This window comes from Columba livia, chromosome 17 (assembly GCF_036013475.1).
Source record: "Columba livia isolate bColLiv1 breed racing homer chromosome 17, bColLiv1.pat.W.v2, whole genome shotgun sequence".
Classification (NCBI taxonomy): Eukaryota; Metazoa; Chordata; class Aves; order Columbiformes; family Columbidae; genus Columba; species Columba livia.
Genome location: NC_088618.1, coordinates 3,856,732 through 3,874,308, shown reverse-complemented (window position 1 = coordinate 3,874,308; position 17,577 = coordinate 3,856,732). Strand labels below are relative to the sequence as shown.

General features: G+C 47.1%; 2 protein-coding genes across 7 annotated transcripts in view; one reads left to right on the top strand and one right to left on the bottom strand.

The window, feature by feature from the left end:
- Window positions 1–2,963, top strand: part of MTRFR (mitochondrial translation release factor in rescue) — a 5,638-nt gene extending 2,675 nt beyond the window's left edge. For both annotated transcript variants that reach the window (XM_021286066.2, XM_065033455.1), the window contains exon 3: window positions 697–2,963. In XM_021286066.2, coding sequence (XP_021141741.1) covers window positions 697–909 — 213 coding nt within the window. In that variant the 3' untranslated portion in view covers window positions 910–2,963. The remainder of the gene's footprint in view (window positions 1–696) is intronic.
- CDK2AP1 (cyclin dependent kinase 2 associated protein 1) lies at window positions 2,272–17,577 on the bottom strand. Of its 5 annotated transcripts, none has more exons than XM_005498255.4 (4): window positions 17,204–17,577; window positions 6,696–6,802; window positions 5,776–5,902; window positions 2,272–3,091 (listed from the first exon to the last, which is right to left on the bottom strand). In XM_005498255.4, exons 1-4 carry the CDS (start codon window positions 17,409–17,411, stop codon window positions 3,024–3,026), a joined length of 510 nt encoding a protein of 169 aa, XP_005498312.1. In that variant the 5' UTR covers window positions 17,412–17,577; the 3' UTR covers window positions 2,272–3,023. The 5 variants fall into 5 exon arrangements, with proteins under 5 accessions (XP_005498312.1, XP_064889524.1, XP_064889526.1 ...); XM_065033452.1 differs by lacking the exon at window positions 17,204–17,577 and adding an exon at window positions 16,387–16,411; XM_065033454.1 differs by lacking the exon at window positions 17,204–17,577 and adding an exon at window positions 15,628–15,802.

The following is a 17,577-nucleotide window of genomic DNA, read 5'->3' as shown; positions in this document are numbered from 1 at the left end:
GTAATTATCTTTTATTTCATGACATCAGTCACGAATTGCATCATGTCTTCCAAGTCTCCTTGCCTAGGAAAGCCTATTCACAGTGCAGATGTGATGGAGGAAAAGTTTATAAGTACTGTGAAGGTCTCAGCAAGAAGCAGTTTTGGCCATCAGTAGAAAACTTGAGGTCATTGCTGATCTTCCTGGCTTTGACAAACAGAACTGGTCTGTAGTTTGCACTAAGATGTATCTTCACTGTCACATTCCCACCCCTCTTGTGAGTTAGTCAGAATATCTTCCTTAACAAGCTGATCATGCTCACTGTACATTCTTTTTAAGCATTATTCTTACCTACTTCATGTGGATTAATACTTTGAAATTAATCTTTGCTTCCTTAACACAAGGGGAAGACACACTTAAGTTAAACTCAGAAGAATCTTTCCAAGGTAACATGGAAGCAATCTTGCTCACTGACAGAATTAAAGATCACTGCAGAAGTCTGACAAGTTACAGTAGCAAATAATTACTAGGCAGCCTGTCCAAAATGTATCACACCTGGCTAGAAAAGTCCCGGCAGTTCTCGGTAGGAGGATGCTCTTGGCTGGGGGGGCAGGGGAGATTCTTAACTGCAATGGCAGGAATATGCAGACTGAAAGGAAAAGCCAGAGAATAAACAGGTTAAAGATCCAGTAAAAATGTCCTATTGTATTTCTTCAGTGTCATCAAACGAGGTCAGTGGAGCAGAACAGAAAGATAGCCAGAGAAATCCTGCAGGAAAAAGTTGACCTTTTCTACAAAGGTGAAGATAGTGATGTTTTTAAAGAGAAGAAAGCATTAGAGAAGAAGAAGCAAGAGAAAAAAAGGAAAGCAAAGGAAAACCTAGAAAGGAAAAAGCAGTTCAAAGAGATGCAACAATTGGACAAGAAATAAATGTGTGAAATACCGACTTGCCCTAGCAGGGTAAGGGAAGCATTTGCTATTACATCTAACAGAGTTTTCAAACTAACGGGTGACGTGGGGCTTCACAAGCACAACGGAAATGTTGAGTAGTGACCTGCTATTACTGTAAAACCAAAGCAATACAAGCAGACCTGTATTCCTGCTTTTGTCCGCCACCATCTCATTAATCACATGTAGCAATCAGTTTTTCTGCCATGTTCAGCAGATGATAAACCAATCTGGTTAAAAAGGAACTAAAGAGTTTCCACCATTGTGAATAAAGAAAGTTCAATAGATCTCCTTCTCCCCAGGTGATACCTTACGATGTTTTATAGGAGTTCCAGTATGTACAGAACAGCCCTAAAAGGTTCAAACTTTGCATCCCTACTCAGGCAATGCCTCTGCTGCCATAAATCCTTTATGCACAGTGACCAGGTTTAAACCTGCTGGTTCTGGTGGTGTAAACAGACATGCTGATGGAAGAGACACCAGTCACTGGTTGCCTTCTTCAGATCTGCTAGTGGAACAAACGCTCTGTCCTGCTCAATTCTGCATGAAGTTTAAACAGAAGCTTTACAAATCTTATCTGGAGAGGTGACGAGCATCGGGGAGAAGGCGCTCCTGCAAGCGAAGGTCGGTCAGTCATGTTCTTCTTCCAGTTCAAAGGTAAAACTGGGTCATCACAGTTCGATAACCTGTGTTGGAAGCTGCTTCCCAAGGCAATGGAATCCAGTTCATGCAAGCTGTGAAGTAATTAGCTTTGCTTCTTAGCACTGTATTTTCTTCAAGTATCTATAGCTCCGTATGTATTAGATATCCTAGATATCACATTTTCCTTAGGATTTACATTTGATTGTACAATAGTGAATTACAGTAATTTATTCTGTTTATCCTATGCTGCATTTAAACTTGGACATTTTGGTATCTTCACTGATTTTGACAGGTTCCCATTTCATACAAATACATCCAGCTGCATTTCCTTTGGAGCCACTCATGAACTTCCCTGTTTTAATCTCATTAACAACTCTAATTGCTTAACCAGAACTTCAGTGTTTAGAGGGCGCCCTCACCAGCTGCCACCACGTTCTGCCCATCAGCAGTGAAAAGCTTCATGAACCAAAGCTACAGTTTGAATTTTGAAAGCAACGAAGCCTTGTGGCAACTGTCCTGCCTTCTTACCAGAGATGGATGGCGTCGGACTGTGCCGTGGATGGAAACTCTGCAGCCTGTTTCCCTTGTCTGTTCCTGAACTCGAGCCTCCCGCATCAAGATTCAATCTTTAGCTGTTGAGAGCGCTCGTTCGTGGAGTATGAATCTGATTAAAGTGACTATGCAGAGTTTTAATACAAACTGTTAATGAAAATAAGCTTTATTACGTCAAGTAATAAATACATACAAAGATGCAAATAACAGTTTTAGTAATTTATCCAGATTTTTCCTTTTTTTGGCAAACTTTAAACTGAAATCTCCAGCCTTAATGTAGAAATTAGCTTTCCAGGACCTTGTTATTATTTAATAGGTTTCCCTGTTTTCCATATAACTCATGCACTTTAAACGGACTTCAAAGCACTAACAGTCATGCAAATGTTTATGCAAAACGAACAAAAAAGGCAAAATAAGAGAAGGGAAAGGTTATTTCTAAGCAGGGTCTATGCTGAATGACAAATTGTGACTTAGCAGACTACTAGGTACAGCATGCTATTCTGCAGTTATCAAAAAAAATCCTTAGAGCTTATGTCAAACTTTGAAAGATTGACAGTTTGGGTTTAAGTGAATATAGTCAAAGGAAAAGAAACAGAATGAGCCTGTGGCTGGATAAGAACTGAAATACAGCCTGGGAGAGAAAGAGCATTCCTCTGCATGCAGTTCAGTTTTCATGTTTTAGAAACCTTTTAGGGAGTTTTAACGTCTTTACAAAATGCAAACCCTCAGCAAGTTGAAAAATTGTTGTTTTCTCATTCCTAACTATACATTTTTGTAAGGAAAAAAAAAAAAGTAGAACATTCAAAATAAAGGAATTTGTCTGAATGTTTCAAGAGTCAAAAGGAATAAGTGTTACTTTTTCTTCATTAAGAGATGGAAAATCTTGCAGCTGAATTAGTGGGCTAGGATCTTGCATTTCGTTCCGTCTCAGCCAGGCATTCCCGAACTAATCCCCTAGCGTGAATAATGCCTGCAAAAGAATTGGACACGTTTGAAATCACCTCGTTCGGCTCACACTTGCAATGACAGTTCAGAGGTTCACCTATTTCTGTCCCGAGTTGCCAGGGCTACCACAGCGCGTCTCAGGAAAGGGACAAATCCCTCGCTTCCCAAACATCAGCTGCTGCTAAACAAGTTTGCTTTCCTAAATGGGCTTTATACATTGAAAAGCGACCAAACCAGGAATCAGAATGTGGTACGGTCTGCAGTGACAGGTATATCTTAATGAGCAGTGCAGGCCTATTTAAAATCAGAGACTTAACTTTTTCATAAAATCTTACCTACCTGTGAGTTATTTTGCTATAGCAGAGTGAAATAAAAAGCTCTGAATGTCTTGGGATAGTTCTCTGAGAGGATGCATCAAAATTCAAGCCTTCATAATGCTGCTTAACCACAAGTTGTGTCTCTTGTTAAGAGTAAGACATTTTTTTATGGTGTGTGCAAAAAGTTACCTCCTAACACTGGCTCAGCGCCCAGTGTAAATCATCACCACTTTAAATGCTGCCATATCTACTCTCATCTGACAGACATAATGTGGAATTTTCCACTACAAGTCTTGTTGCCTTGAGTTCCAGCAATCTGGACCTTGATTCTTGATCCTGGAACTAAATGTAAATTCATGTTCACAGAGCTGTTGAAAGAACAGAGCTTGAGACAGATTTTTAAATGAGAGATGGACAGATTTTTCTACAACAAATGAGGTTCCATTTTACTGACAGGACAAGATAAAGGTGATTTCTCTGCCCAGTCATGCTCCTTAACAAGGGGGAGAGAGGCCAATAAGGCACTAGATGAGGTTTAATCTCTATTTCAAGATAATGGGTTCTGTTTCTAGAAGGCTGCAAGCCCAGACCACAGCAACAGCCCTTCCATCCGCGAAGTCCTGAGCAGGGACTTGCTGGGTGCGAAGGTCTGCAGAGGGTTCAGTCCCCACACAGGAGGAAAGCTGCATCGTGCAGCTGGGGGACGCAGAAACACGTCCGCAAAGCAGCACATTAGACCCGATCTGGTGGCAGGGAGCCCGGCTTATGCAGCACAACTACCCTGAATCATGTAGAACACTGGGAATTTGGCCAGTTTTAGAGGTCAGTAGCCTCTGTGGAGCTGGGGATAGGGACTTTATTCAGAATAACCTCCGCATGGCCACGGAGGCTGCAGTCACGTGTGTACAACCCTCAGTCGTTTCTGCTCTCGCACTCGCACATGCTCCTGCAGTCATTAGGCTCCCAACATGAAAGAGAGGTGCATTTGTGACCAAAAGATGGCAGCAAAAAGTACTTATTTGGGATTTTTTTTTGCAACACTGGCAAGTCACAGTGGCAGCACTGAATCTTAATACCTACATTAGGCAACAAACTAAATACTCACTGCGAGAAGCAGCAAAACAACTTTTCCCCACCGAACTGAGCCATTCAGGTTCAGAGAGCGTCTGCATCTCTGCCGGTCTCTCTCCGGTTGTCCCCATTAGCCTATTGCCATTCATGATCTATTAATACTGACTCAGGCAATGCAATAAAGAGACTCCAGCAACATCGATTTTAGCTGGGCCAGATTCCACTTACCACTCACGAGCAGACTTTATTGCATCCTTTCCCAGAACAGCTACTAGTCATTTTATTGCATGTCAGGGCAGATATATTGCTCTTCCATAATGGTTGAGCCTTAAATAAAGCTTTGTAGTCTTGGGTAAATGTAAGGGGGATTTGCAAGGTGGTGAAGTTAGTCTGTTACAATAACGTTCCTATTCGGGGTTGAATGCGTGAGCCAAACTCAGCACAAGGAGCGAGGAAAGGGAGGAAACTACGTTGTACTGGCAAAGGACAGAGCTGCCAGCACAACTGTTGTCGATGGCCTTTCAGGGTCATCTCAGGAGCTGGAGCACTGGAATGTCCCACTGCTCCTTCAGAAATAACCCTCACACGTCCCCTGCAGAGGACAATGTCAAGCTGATGTCAGCAGTGGGGCATGCGGAGGTTTCTTTTACACGGCAAGGAAAGGGCATTTATTACCCCTTTTAGCTGACAAAGCAAAGCTGGAGAGACCTCGGCAGCCAGGCCTAAAAGCTTCTATGTCCCTTACCAGTGGACTCTCAGTGACAGCCACTTGACAAGAGCTGATGGTGCCGCTGAGAGGAGGAAGGTGCGTGTTGGACATCTCCGTCTCAACAACCTCCACTGACAACTTTATTTTTTCTGCAGCGTTTCTCTCCACCAGCCACAGTGGGAATTACCACAACACAAGGTGTCTTTAAGCAAAGTGCACTTTACCAAACACTCCTGGGTCAGGTAGCTGGGTGACTTATGTGAGAAGATGTAAACAACGCTTGGCTGTGCATTTTGGAGACTGGGCAGAAAAGGGAATTGAAGGGGTAAGTCAGTCAGCAGGAACCTAAAAGAACATGTCCTTTAGATACCTTAAGGGTTCTAAAATACGGTTTGAATTACTAACTGAAACTCCCCTTGCGCACAGGAAACACATTTGGTCACTGTTTTATCTATCAAATACAGCATGAATTGAGTGTCCCAAGGTTTCCGTTGCTTGTTCATCCACCTCGTTTAACGTTTCAAAGGAAACAGTTGTCGTGAAGCTGTGTCCAAGCAGGCAGTGCACAAAGTGTATGGAACATGATTTTTTTAAAATAAATTTAAACATTACCTCTTTTTAGCCTCTCCATCGCGCTTTTACTCCCAGCGTACGTAGGTCTAATCTCTTTTCCTAATTCTTCTATTATAGCTAGAAGTTCTGCATATTTGCTTTGCGGTACTTGACTGCTGCTGGTACCCTGTAGTTGAAAGTAGATTGATCTCAATTAAATAATGCTAAAGCCACAACAATTACAACAAACAGCAACTGGAAATTTATGAAGGACCAGAAATAGCCCTGGAAACCACTTTTTTAAAAAATAAAATTTCAGGTTTATTATATAAACAGGATTTTCTTTTTGCAGTTGCTGCTACAGTCGGACACAATGCTACGCGCCCTTCAAAAATCAGGATGCGCTGGGAGGATGCAGCCGCAAAACTGGGACCCGGGTGAAACAGAAGTTAAAGCAAACTGAGAACTGCTTATTTAACTGTCTTTCTGCCTTTATCAATGTCCAGGTATATATTTTATGGATAAGTTAGGTAGGCAGGCAGAGTGAAACGCAGATATACACAAAACTGCCCACATGATAAGGGAAATCCTATTAAGTCAAATACATTTCACAGGAAGTTTACCGCCCCATAGGACACGCACTTTGTAAGACTAAATTTTAGAGGAAAACAGTATAGGAATATTCATTTGTTAACAAATCATTTCAGAATATGTTAGAGCCCTTACAATCAGAACATAAGACATGTTTCACTGTGACTCAGAAGCGATGGGACTAACAGTTAATTAGTAACCAATCTCACTCAGCACTCTGCTTTCTCTAATTTGATCCCAAGACGTGTGCGATGAATCAGTCTGCCATTTGGATTCGATTTCAAGTCTTGGTGGGAGGGAGGAACACCTCAGGTTACAGGCCACAACCCGGGCTACCACGCAAACCTCGGGTCAGTGATCTGATTAAAGAACACCAAGCAGAGCTGTACCTGCATCCCTTGTGTATAGCCTAGAGACGGGGGTCCGTAGTCATTTATAAGCTGTCTATATTGCACAGATGTTGCCATGCTTGTGGAGGGAGAGTGAACGCTCCCAGCTGCGGAGAGAAAAGAAAAGAAATCTGTTATTATCTAAAGATTAATTAGATTGTTACACTGGGACACATTTTAGATCACTTTTTTTTCTAAAGCTGTGACTGCTCACCTTTGTCTGAGCCCACTAATGCCATTTCAGAGTCACTATTTGCTAGGAGGAGAACAGTTCAATTAATGCTTCTCTAAGGTTTCCTGTACATTTGAAAATAGCACAGCCTGCAACACTATCAGTGCAAATTGTTTGCGTAAAAGTGAAACAGAGTGTAACATGACAGGTTGTTCCGCCTAGACGAACTGTAAATATTAAGGAGCCCTATTTTTGCGTATATACATTCCACATAGATGAGTCTAATGTGCTGCGCTATTTTTACTTATTCAGCGCAAGTTATCTGAATGTAATTTTGCAACACAAAGTGTCATCACATGGTCAGTGCAAGTTACCCTCAGTACTATTTTCAGGCAATGCCAACACTATTCCTACCAACAGTCAGTTGTGGTACATCAAACCTGCTGCTCGTTGTATGACATTAGAGGCAAAGAGTGCTACCACTATTCCTCTTTGTGTGATATCATTTTTAGCCAGTCAGATTGTTCTATTTAAGTAAACCAAAGGAAAAATAACACCACTTTGGGTTATGGTTACTTTTTGTAAAGTTATGATGGATTATATGCAGATCTACAGGGTTTTGAGTCAACCAAGAGTTCAGCAGCAGACTCTAAAGTGATCACTGACAAACAGAAATGAACTATCGCAAACACTTCTTCCCCAACTTTTAGATTTTTCTTAGGGGGTCTAATTCTGCTCCCTGTTGCACAGCAGTGCTAGAGGACCTGCTGGCTCTGGACTGTGGCTCAGGACCAGGGCAGCATTTCACCGCTCAGCTTGTTCGCTCCCACAGTGGGTGCCGCTGCACCCACCGATGCTGCACCCATTGATGCTGCACCCACCGATGCCGCACCCATTGATGCCGCACCCACCGATGCTGCACCCACCGATGCCGCACCCACCGATGCCGCACCCATTGATGCTGCACCCATTGATGCTGCACCCACCGATGCTGCACCCACCGATGCTGCACTCATTGATGCCGCACCCACCGATGCTGCACCCACCGATGCCGCACCCACCGATGCCGCACCCACCGATGCTGCACCCATTGATGCCGCACCCACCGATGCTGCACCCATTGATGCTGCACCCACCGATGCTGCACCCATTGATGCTGCACCCACCGATGCCGCACTCATTGATGCCGCACCCACCGATGCTGCACCCATTGATGCTGCACCCACCGATGCTGCACCCATTGATGCTGCACCCACCGATGCTGCACCCATTGATGCTGCACCCACCGATGCCGCACCCACCGATGCTGCACTCATTGATGCCGCACCCACCGATGCTGCACTCATTGATGCCACACCCACCGATGCTGCACCCATTGATGCCGCACCCACCGATGCTGCACCCATTGATGCTGCACCCACCGATGCTGCACCCACCGATGCTGCACTCATTGATGCCGCACCCACCGATGCTGCACCCATTGATGCCGCACCCACCGATGCTGCACCCATTGATGCTGCACCCACCGATGCTGCACCCACCGATGCTGCACTCATTGATGCCGCACCCACCGATGCCGCACCCATTGATGCTGCACCCATTGATGCTGCACCCACCGATGCCGCACCCACCGATGCCGCACCCATTGATGCTGCCGCCTTTGCCCGCAGGCACAGACAGACTCCTGTCTGGAAAAATCTTCCCCCTTAAAACTCCCTGGCTGAAAATTCCCAACTGTCTTCCATGAGGGAACAGATCTCATTTACCAGCCTTCATTTAAATCTAAATTATACCGATGCTAAAAGCCACTGGGGCTAAGAACTATGTAAATCTCTAGCTTTCTTTTAAAGTTGCAAGTGACTTTACTCATGGTTTCCCTTCACTACAAAAAGAAGAGCCAGCAGTTATGCAGTAAAAAGCAGCGCTGAGCACAGTGGAACAGGCTCTTGGCCTCAGCTGGGAAGTTTCCTTCCACTTCAGAATTAATCACAGGGTATCATTGTGGTGCTGCCTTCATTACAAGAGAGTGTGTTCTTAACTAGTTAACCAAATGTGAAAACCTAAAAAAAGTCAATTAGTCTGGTCACTATGTCACCTTAAAAATAAAAAAGGCAGCAAGGTTCCTCTTTGTCTTTAACTAAGCTGCTAAATGTTATGGCATTACAATCTGCATTGCCACTGCTAAGGTTTCACATGGAACTAACTGTCACATTTTGCTAAAATATAGTAAAACCCCCAAAACCTAAACAGCAGAGCCAGGGAGCACAGCACTGTGAGAAACACCACAGCGGCCAGCTGTTCTCACAATTAGCTCTTCACCTTATCAGCTCAGAAGACATGCACAATTGTTAGATTTCTGCATGTACAACTCAGTCAATACTTCAAGTCCAGACGACTGAATCTCAACAGTTCTCAAACATGACACAACAGCAAACCGCATCTTTCCTCCAAGGACTTCAAAATGCTTCAAAAACATTAATAAGCCCCTTGTACTGCAAGGTAAGAAGGTTTAATTACCTCAATTAAGCAGAAAAAGACTTAAGCGCCGTTTCCTTATGTGCAGTAAAACAAAAGACCCGTCCTGCAATGACTTGTTTCTGAACTGTTGCTGCAAGCAGGCACACAACAAGACCTGGGAACTCCAAACGGGTCCAGAATTAAGGCAAAGACTCCACTGACCAGGCTCAGAAATCCTGCCCGACCCACTGAGCAAACCCGGGCCACAGCCCACGCCAAACAAAAAACCAACTTACCACCAGCATATCAGTTAATGACAATATAGCAGAGATAATTCAGTGATTGTTTCAGATTGTGTTGACTTAAGCAATGACACGTGTCTGTACGAAATAACACAGCAGGGTATGTCTAGATAAGAAGGAAAACCCGACTAGAATCGCCATGTGCCAAGACAAAGCACGAAGGGCCCGAGCAGGAAAGTTTCACAGACGTGAAGCTGGCCAGGGGTTGGTCTCAGCACCGCAGTGCGAATCCAGCAGCGACCCCCTCAACACCGAACAACCAACACAAACCAGAACTTTGAGGAGGCAACTCTGAGCGAGAAGAACCTGCGGCCGGAGCGGGAGCGTCGCTCCTGCTGTGAATCGGCAGCAGAGGTGCCGCGTTGTCACAGGCAGAGCCGCGCTGCAGACACTAGAGGCCATTGCAGAGTGCGGCGTGCCCTGCCAAGTGACAGATCGCGGTAACCATGGTGAGTTTACCCGTTTCTTTGCAGTCTGCATCAAAAATGTAATAAGACATAATGCCATGCGCCGACCACTTTATCAGCAGCAGCAGGCCCGGAGAACAAAGAAAAGGATTTGACTTGGCCGCGGTACCAGCCTCAGTGCACTCATGTCAGAAGTTGTGCCAGTCAAACTCTGCTGGAGGGGGGAATAAAATGAAAAATACTTAATTTCACCTCAATTTAAGATGATGCAATCATGAAATTAATTGTGGGAGTATTAGTATCTCACAGGGTAACGGACCTTGAGCTTTTTGACCTATCACTTTGTATGTTAATCTCAAGGAGAAGCCCTGGGTCTTAGATGACTATTACTCAATTAACCCAAAATACATCTGGATGTCTGATCGTCCTGTATATTTCAGATTATTAAATATATATATATATATATATATATATATCACTAGCTATTGCTATTACACTTAGCAAGAAAAATTAGGGCAGCAAGCCCTCACAGTCAATACCCACTCAAAAATCAGTGTGATGATCAGGTATTCGCTAGAGAGAGAAAAAGGAGGGGGGATCTAAATTGAGGATTGCTCGCTCACGTTAAGATGACAATGGAGACAAGACAGTAACGACTGACAGAATCGAAAAGGGAGTGTGCTTGGTACTGAATTTAAGTGACACCTTGAATCACATCCCAAAGTGTCTTAGTGCTTGCTGCTGTTCGAAACCTACATTAATATATACACTTTCCTCCCTCCACTTTCCTAATTAAATGTAAAAAAACCCTTCTATATACCTATTTATTTTTGTGCCAACAATGTCTTTTATTTCTATATTCAAACAGAAAACTGCAAGAACCATTTTTCCGCACAAAAATACAGTGATTTTCTTGTTAATGTTAAGCTTTATTAAGGGGGGGGGTGTCAGCACGGCCAACAAAAATTAAACCTTTGTGTCAAAATCTCTTCCTTCCAGCGGTCTCTCCAAGCTCGAATTAACACCCAGGGAGACAAAGGATTGCAAATCAATCTTTGTTTGCCTAAACTCCCACTGACCAGGAATCTTCCCATTAATTTCTGATGGAATTGTAGGGATCCCTCTGGCTCCTTTGCTACAACCCCAAGCCTAAGCAGTGATACCAGCTTGCTGGTCTAAGTTTTAATCCTTAATTTTATTGCTGCTGCTTGCTGGAAAAATAACTGGGGAGGCAGGTTACTGTGCACCCCACCTGACCCACAGCACCCACACAGCTCCACTGCCGCCCTCATCTACTCCAAGTAAAACCAGGAGTAGTTACTCAACTCAATGAGTTACTCATGTAGATCTTAGACAAGCCAATGGCCAACGCCATTGGATTTGTGTTTCTTTACCACCCTGTACCTTGTAGGGTCCTATGAAACTGCACAGGTTTTACAAACTCTTTCTACGCATGAACATGAGGGCGTGTAAGAAGAGATGTCTGTATTTTCAGTGGAATCTCACCGCTCCTGCCTCTATTTCACAGTCCCTTCAAGCTGACGTTGTTTGCAACATAAAGGCTGTTGCCGTTGAGGTGTCTGTCGGTCGTCACCTCTTCATATGGAGCCTGGTGCTGGAGGTTGCTGCCTCTGCCACAGCTGGAGCATGTCCCTCATCTGCTCCAGACGACAGCACTCTGATTCCTGATGGCGTGCGGTATGAGACAACCAGGCTGGAATATTTTACCTGATAGGATGTAACTTCTTCTGTGCTAAACCAGACAACTTTGCAACAAAACACATAAGAAATGCTCACGTAAGCTGCTCTGCCAGCGTACCTTGCGAGGAAAGTGTCTTCAGCACAGGGGAGAGGTGACATCTTCGACTGGCACAGCCATTTCTGCAGCGAGGATTTGAACACAGCCTGTTTTGGCTGACTACAAGAATATTTGATTCCTTAGCCCTCTACGCACTTCGGCTGAAGTTCAACAAGAACTCCTTGCCATCCATAGGACGCTACGTGCGCATCTACGCAAGTACATCTACCACACAGCCAAGCCACTGGCTGAACTACAGGAGTTTCCAACTCAGAGCAAAACCAGACACCCCCCACTTCCCCCAACCCTCCAATAAATTTTTTAATGTAAAATAATGGACCCCGTTCTCATTTGCACAAAACATTCCTTATAACACTGCCTGTGAAAGTTCCATTTGCACCCACTCTTTCCCCCCTAAGCAGCCCTTGTGGTAGAAACAGACCTTTCTTTGAATAGAACTATTTCCTTTCTAAAAACTCCAGTGCGCGCGCACACACAAATATGTTCTCAAGAAGTAGGACATTCTTTATCGTAACAGCCAGAGGCCTTGCTCTTTTGATCTGTCACACTCTGGGCCTTTCCTCTAGTACTCTCATTCTGTTTAATCTTTCCATGCGGATAACGGTCATGTTTTATGTCTCCTCTTCTTACCCCCCTGCCTTTATTTTCTTTTTAATTTTCCCGAATCAGAAAAACAAAAGGCAGTCACTTGGACTGCCCACCATTCTCCTTTTCTAGCTCAAGATACAGCCTGTTTCTACACTACCAAGTTATTTGGCACAACAGGAAAGGATCAAGACAGGAAAGCGCCAAGAACATGTATAGCACATGTAGTCGGGGTGAGTGATTTAAGACTAGATTTTAGTCTGGTGCCCTGGATTAAGTGTCCGTACTGTGGGTATGGCTCAAAGCAGTCCAGTCTTTGGTGTGGACCCTTGTGTTCCCATTAAGGGATGGAGCATTAGCGGTGCACAAGTGGAGCAGAGCTCCTGGTTTACTTTTATCCAAAAAGAATCAAGTTATCATGAAGCCAAACCACCCTGCAATTCACCCAACATGTGACAGGTGGGGACGATGAGATTTGCTGCTTGTGCAAACCAAACCATTGCACTCAGGCAGAGAAAACCAAAACTGCCGGTTTTCTCAATGTCCACACCATTCCACTTGAAAACTGTTATTTCTGAAACACGCTTAGCGTGCTTCTCTTCACATCATTTCCAACTTCACATGGACTTCAAGAGATCAGGGAACCAGCAAATTACAGTTTGAATGGGAGGGGGAAGTATATTTCCTAGAAATTATCCGCTCTGCTAAGGCACGAACACTTTGCTCTCCGCTCTGTCTACAAACAGTATTCTTTCCAGTACTCCCACTCCAAAAACCACCTCTCAATATGAACAATATCAAAAAGAAGCTGTCTCTGTAAAGGGTGACACGCCAGCCCTTTGCTCATACAAGTCTGCACTGCAGTCTTAATAATATAAGGAATGGCCTAGTGTGTCCGGTATAATTCCTCAGGACTGAATAAAATCGGTCTTTCCAGCTGCAAGCTCCAGCCCCAGTTGGGGATATTCTTCTTCTTTCACCTCTCAGTGAGAATCTGCACTTTTCACCAAGAAACACCTGGTGCGAGGTGCGGCAGGTGCACTGACAGCCCGGCTGGTGCTCAGCTACCGCAGTACCTGCCGTACACGTCACCGCTTGTTCATGTTCAGCCAAGACACAGCTCTCTCCCTTGTCACAGCCCGCTGGAATTTGTTTTTTCAGATCCTACATACAACAGTTTTTAAGCTTTATTACAGGAACAGCATTTTGTCTTGAAACCTGACATGTCTGCAAGAATTAGAATAAAACCAAAGGAAAAGCCCAAGCTCCTTCTGCTGGCTTCTGTATCTTAAAACTACTTTCCTCTAACCTGTGCATACTCCGAACAAAATAGGAATGCTGGAAAATATCCACAGAGCCAAAAAACACATGGAAACAACGGGAAAGACAAACTACAGACCAGTTCACAGCTGGTGTAAATCACCCTGGCTCCACTGAAGTCAATGGAGATGCTCTCCTTCACCTCAGCTCAGCAGCTGGCTCTCTTACAGAGAAACAGGATTAAACAACATGAAACACAACGCAATGAGGAGGAAACTACTTTGCAGGATTCAGTACAATAAGCAAGAGAATACAGACCAAACAAAACACGGCCGTTAGAAAGGGTAACGGAGGTTCCCCTGGGACACTGCAGGCTCAGGTGAGGCTGGGCAGGTAGAGCCACAGCGTCACAGGGCCCTTTGTGTCGCCCAGGCAGAGAAGATGCTTGTGCAGGAAACAGGGCTCCCCAAGCACAGCCTGGCACTGGCGGCATGGGGGGCCACACACGGGCACCCCATTCCCAGAGCACAGGCCCTCTGGGAAGGTGGCAGATGATTCAGATAAAACCCTGCAAGTCTGGTTGCTGACACCCTGGGCCAAGCGTCTCCACTGACCTGGGCAATGGGGGAGAGGAACAGGCATCAAATTTCTGCTGTGACAACACGTTCTCCTTCCCCCAGCCTGGTGCAAAGCAGAGGAGTCGGCACCCGGGTGCCTCCAGCATCCTGAGTCAGTTGTGGAGCAGCTGTGTTTTCCTCACCCACAGTCATCCCCAGATCTGCCAAAAACCCACGGAGGTTCCCTCCCCATATTTCCTCCCCCTCAGGACTTCAGTCCAGGTCTCTGAGTCCCAAAAAATGCTGCTGTGCAAGAACAGAGCACATTCACCCACCAACCACAACTGCTTCATCCCACCGAGCCACTTGCTGAGCACAGTTTAAACAGGATTTTGCAGAGTGGCCACTCTCAGCCTGAACTTGAAAGGAGTTAGCTCTGCAGCAAGGATGCAGCTCCAGGAGCTGAGTCGACACTGCCTTTCCAAACACTCCTGCACCAGAATCCCTGCACTGCAGGGAAGCAGCGTTACCTCCCCGAGGAAAATCCCTGTGAGATCCACAGCTGGCCAGAGCCCTCCGTCGGCCGAGACCAAAACATTCAGCATTCATACAGAGAGGTTTTTCTGCAGGGCTGATCTCAGGCCAAAAGGGACAGATTTCCTGTTTTCTCCTCCTCTGCAGGACGGGGCGGGGGGGTCCTTCACCCCAGGTTTGGAAGCAAACCTCAGATTTCTCCTCCTTGCTGGGGGGGGGCGGGCATTTAATTTAAGCACAATAGAGAATTAAGCTCCAGAAAGGAGGGGGCCATTTGCAGTCATATCACTCTGAATACGATACGTGCAACTGCAAGGACGGCTTTGTCTAACTCCCTTGGCCTTAGGCCACGGTGCTGGCAATACCACTAGCTAGAGGAAGAGCTGGTGCGTGAGGATAATGGCAGAAGACAGGGAGGGAAGAGAGAGCCCATTTTGGATTCAGAGGAGGACGTTCTTTCATTGAAAAGATTCTGGGGGTGTTGAGGATGATCCGAACTCAGAAGAGAGGACAACTTAGACAGGAATAGTTCCAGCATGACAGCAAACTGCTGCTAACTTGCCATTACGAGGAGAGTAAAAAAAAAAAGGGGGGGGGGGGGGGAGGGAGGGAAATATAAAACTGCATTAAAAATCTAAAGCCCTGATGGTAGCCGGAGCGTTAGCAAGCACACCGACACGGCAGCGAGAGGAGCGGAGGCAGAAACTTCACCGCTCGGCTCGCATTGTCAGCCGCATGTCTGAGCTGGGCTTGTGCAGCCAGACTCGGATCCCCCCATAGCACGACCTAATCCCCACCCCTCACCCACCATCACAAAATACCACCTTTGTTTTCCCTACAATTTTACGGCTGTTCCGGAGAGCAAGGCACAGGTTCTCGTGGGAGCCAACAGGAGAACGGTTTCCCTTGCTGGGCTTTGTTTCTTTCCTTTTTTTCCTCCAGTGACACTTCTGCTTTTTGTCAAAAAAATCCTCAGCACATCCCCTGCTTCCTGAGCCCTTTGCAGAGTATCGGGGGCCCGCGGTGCTCCCCACACACCCCCAGGCTCATACAGGAGCTCACAGCCCCACCGAGCTCAGCTCCACACCGGATCCAAGTGCCTGAGGCAGAGGGACCTCGGTTCATCCACCAGCTGCTGACGATTCCTTGCAGTAAAATAAGATTGCCGCTCTCCCGGTAGCTAGAATAGGGGTGCATCTCCTTGATCCCTTTCGTTCATCAATCTCCCAGGATTACAACTACGCTGTAAAAATCACCGAGGCACGATTTCCCTCCCTCCTAAAGCCAACTGCAAAACTTTCCCTTCTCAAGGAAAAAAAATAAATAAATAAATAATCAGCCTGATTTCTGGCTGCGGATGGTCTGATGCCAGCCCTGCAGGCTGGGGCTGCGGGGGAGACGGGAATATTATTGAAGTCAGCACCAACTTCTCCATTTTGGTTCTGTTTAATACCAGCCGACGCGCACAGATTGGCGAGAACCCCTCGAAATATCCCACAGCGAAGCAACTGCTGCTGCGGCTTTGTTCAGGCTGCACCGACCTGCACACACTCCCCGCCACGGGGACCCACTTTTACAGCACCAGAAAAGATACTTGCCTGCTGTTACCTTCGGAAATTGGGGAGGGGAAAGCAAAAAAAAAAAAAAGAGGGGAATATAGTAGGGGGAAAAAAAAAAAGTTAATGCCATCAAGGAAACTTTTTAGAGAGGAAAGTTGGAAAGACTACGCATCCAAGGAAGAGGAATAATTTTTAAGAAGGGCTTTTGTAAGAAATACAGAGCGGCTGCTGCTCTCTCTTCCAAAAAAACCTCCAGCGAGCAGAGCTCATCCGCCCCGGCTGCTCCGCGGAGCCGGGAGCCCCTGAGCGGGGACCCAGGGACCCCCGAGGCGCTGCTGGCGGACCCCGGCGGCGGAGGGCGCGGGGCCGGGGACGCGGGCGGCCCCTCCGGCCGAGGAGAGCGGCCCCGGGGCGGCCCCTCCGGCCGAGGAGAGCGGCTCGGCGGCCGCACGCGTGAGGCGAGGCGCGGTGCGAGCGGCACTTGCGGCGTCCCGCCAGCAGCGGTCCTCGCTGAGGCGCCGGCGGAATATTCCTGATCCAGATCAATCAGCCGCCCCGGGGAGCCGAGCATGGAGGAAACCCGGCGGCCGGAGCCCCGGAGCGGTGGCGGCGGCAGCGCGGGGCCGAGCCGGGCGGGCGCGGCGCCCCCGCGGAGGGAGCGCTGAGGGGGCAGCGGCGGCAGCGGGCGGGCGCTGGTAATGGCGGCGCGGAGCCGGCGCCGGAGCCGCTGCCCCGCCATACCCGGACTGGGCAAAAAACTCGAGTCCGGGGCTTCCCCCCCAGGTGCCGGTGCGGCACCCCCGCGCCCCGCCGCACGCCTCCCAGACTTGCCACCCAGTTGCCGCCGCGGACTTACCCGGGTTGAGGGGAGTCCCGGGGATGTGGGCGTTCAAGTTGGGCTTGTAAGACATTCCCAGAGACATGGCCAGCGGGAGGAGGAGAAGCGTCCTGAAATTCAGTGAAGCGTCTCCGTGTCTCCCAGACACTTTGGGTTGTTTACAGCAGTAGCAGCACCGGCAAATATGGCCGTCAGTTATATTGACACCCACAATGCAATATATCATCCATACATCATGAGGAGACGCGGATCCAAAAACTTTGGGGGAGACGAGGCAGCAGCCACCCGCCGCGGCCGCCCGGCGCCCCGCGCACCTCGGCGCGGAGGGAGCGCGGAGGGGGCGCGGCGGGGGGGTGCCGCGGCCATCCCCTCCCAGACAATGGAGCTCCCCT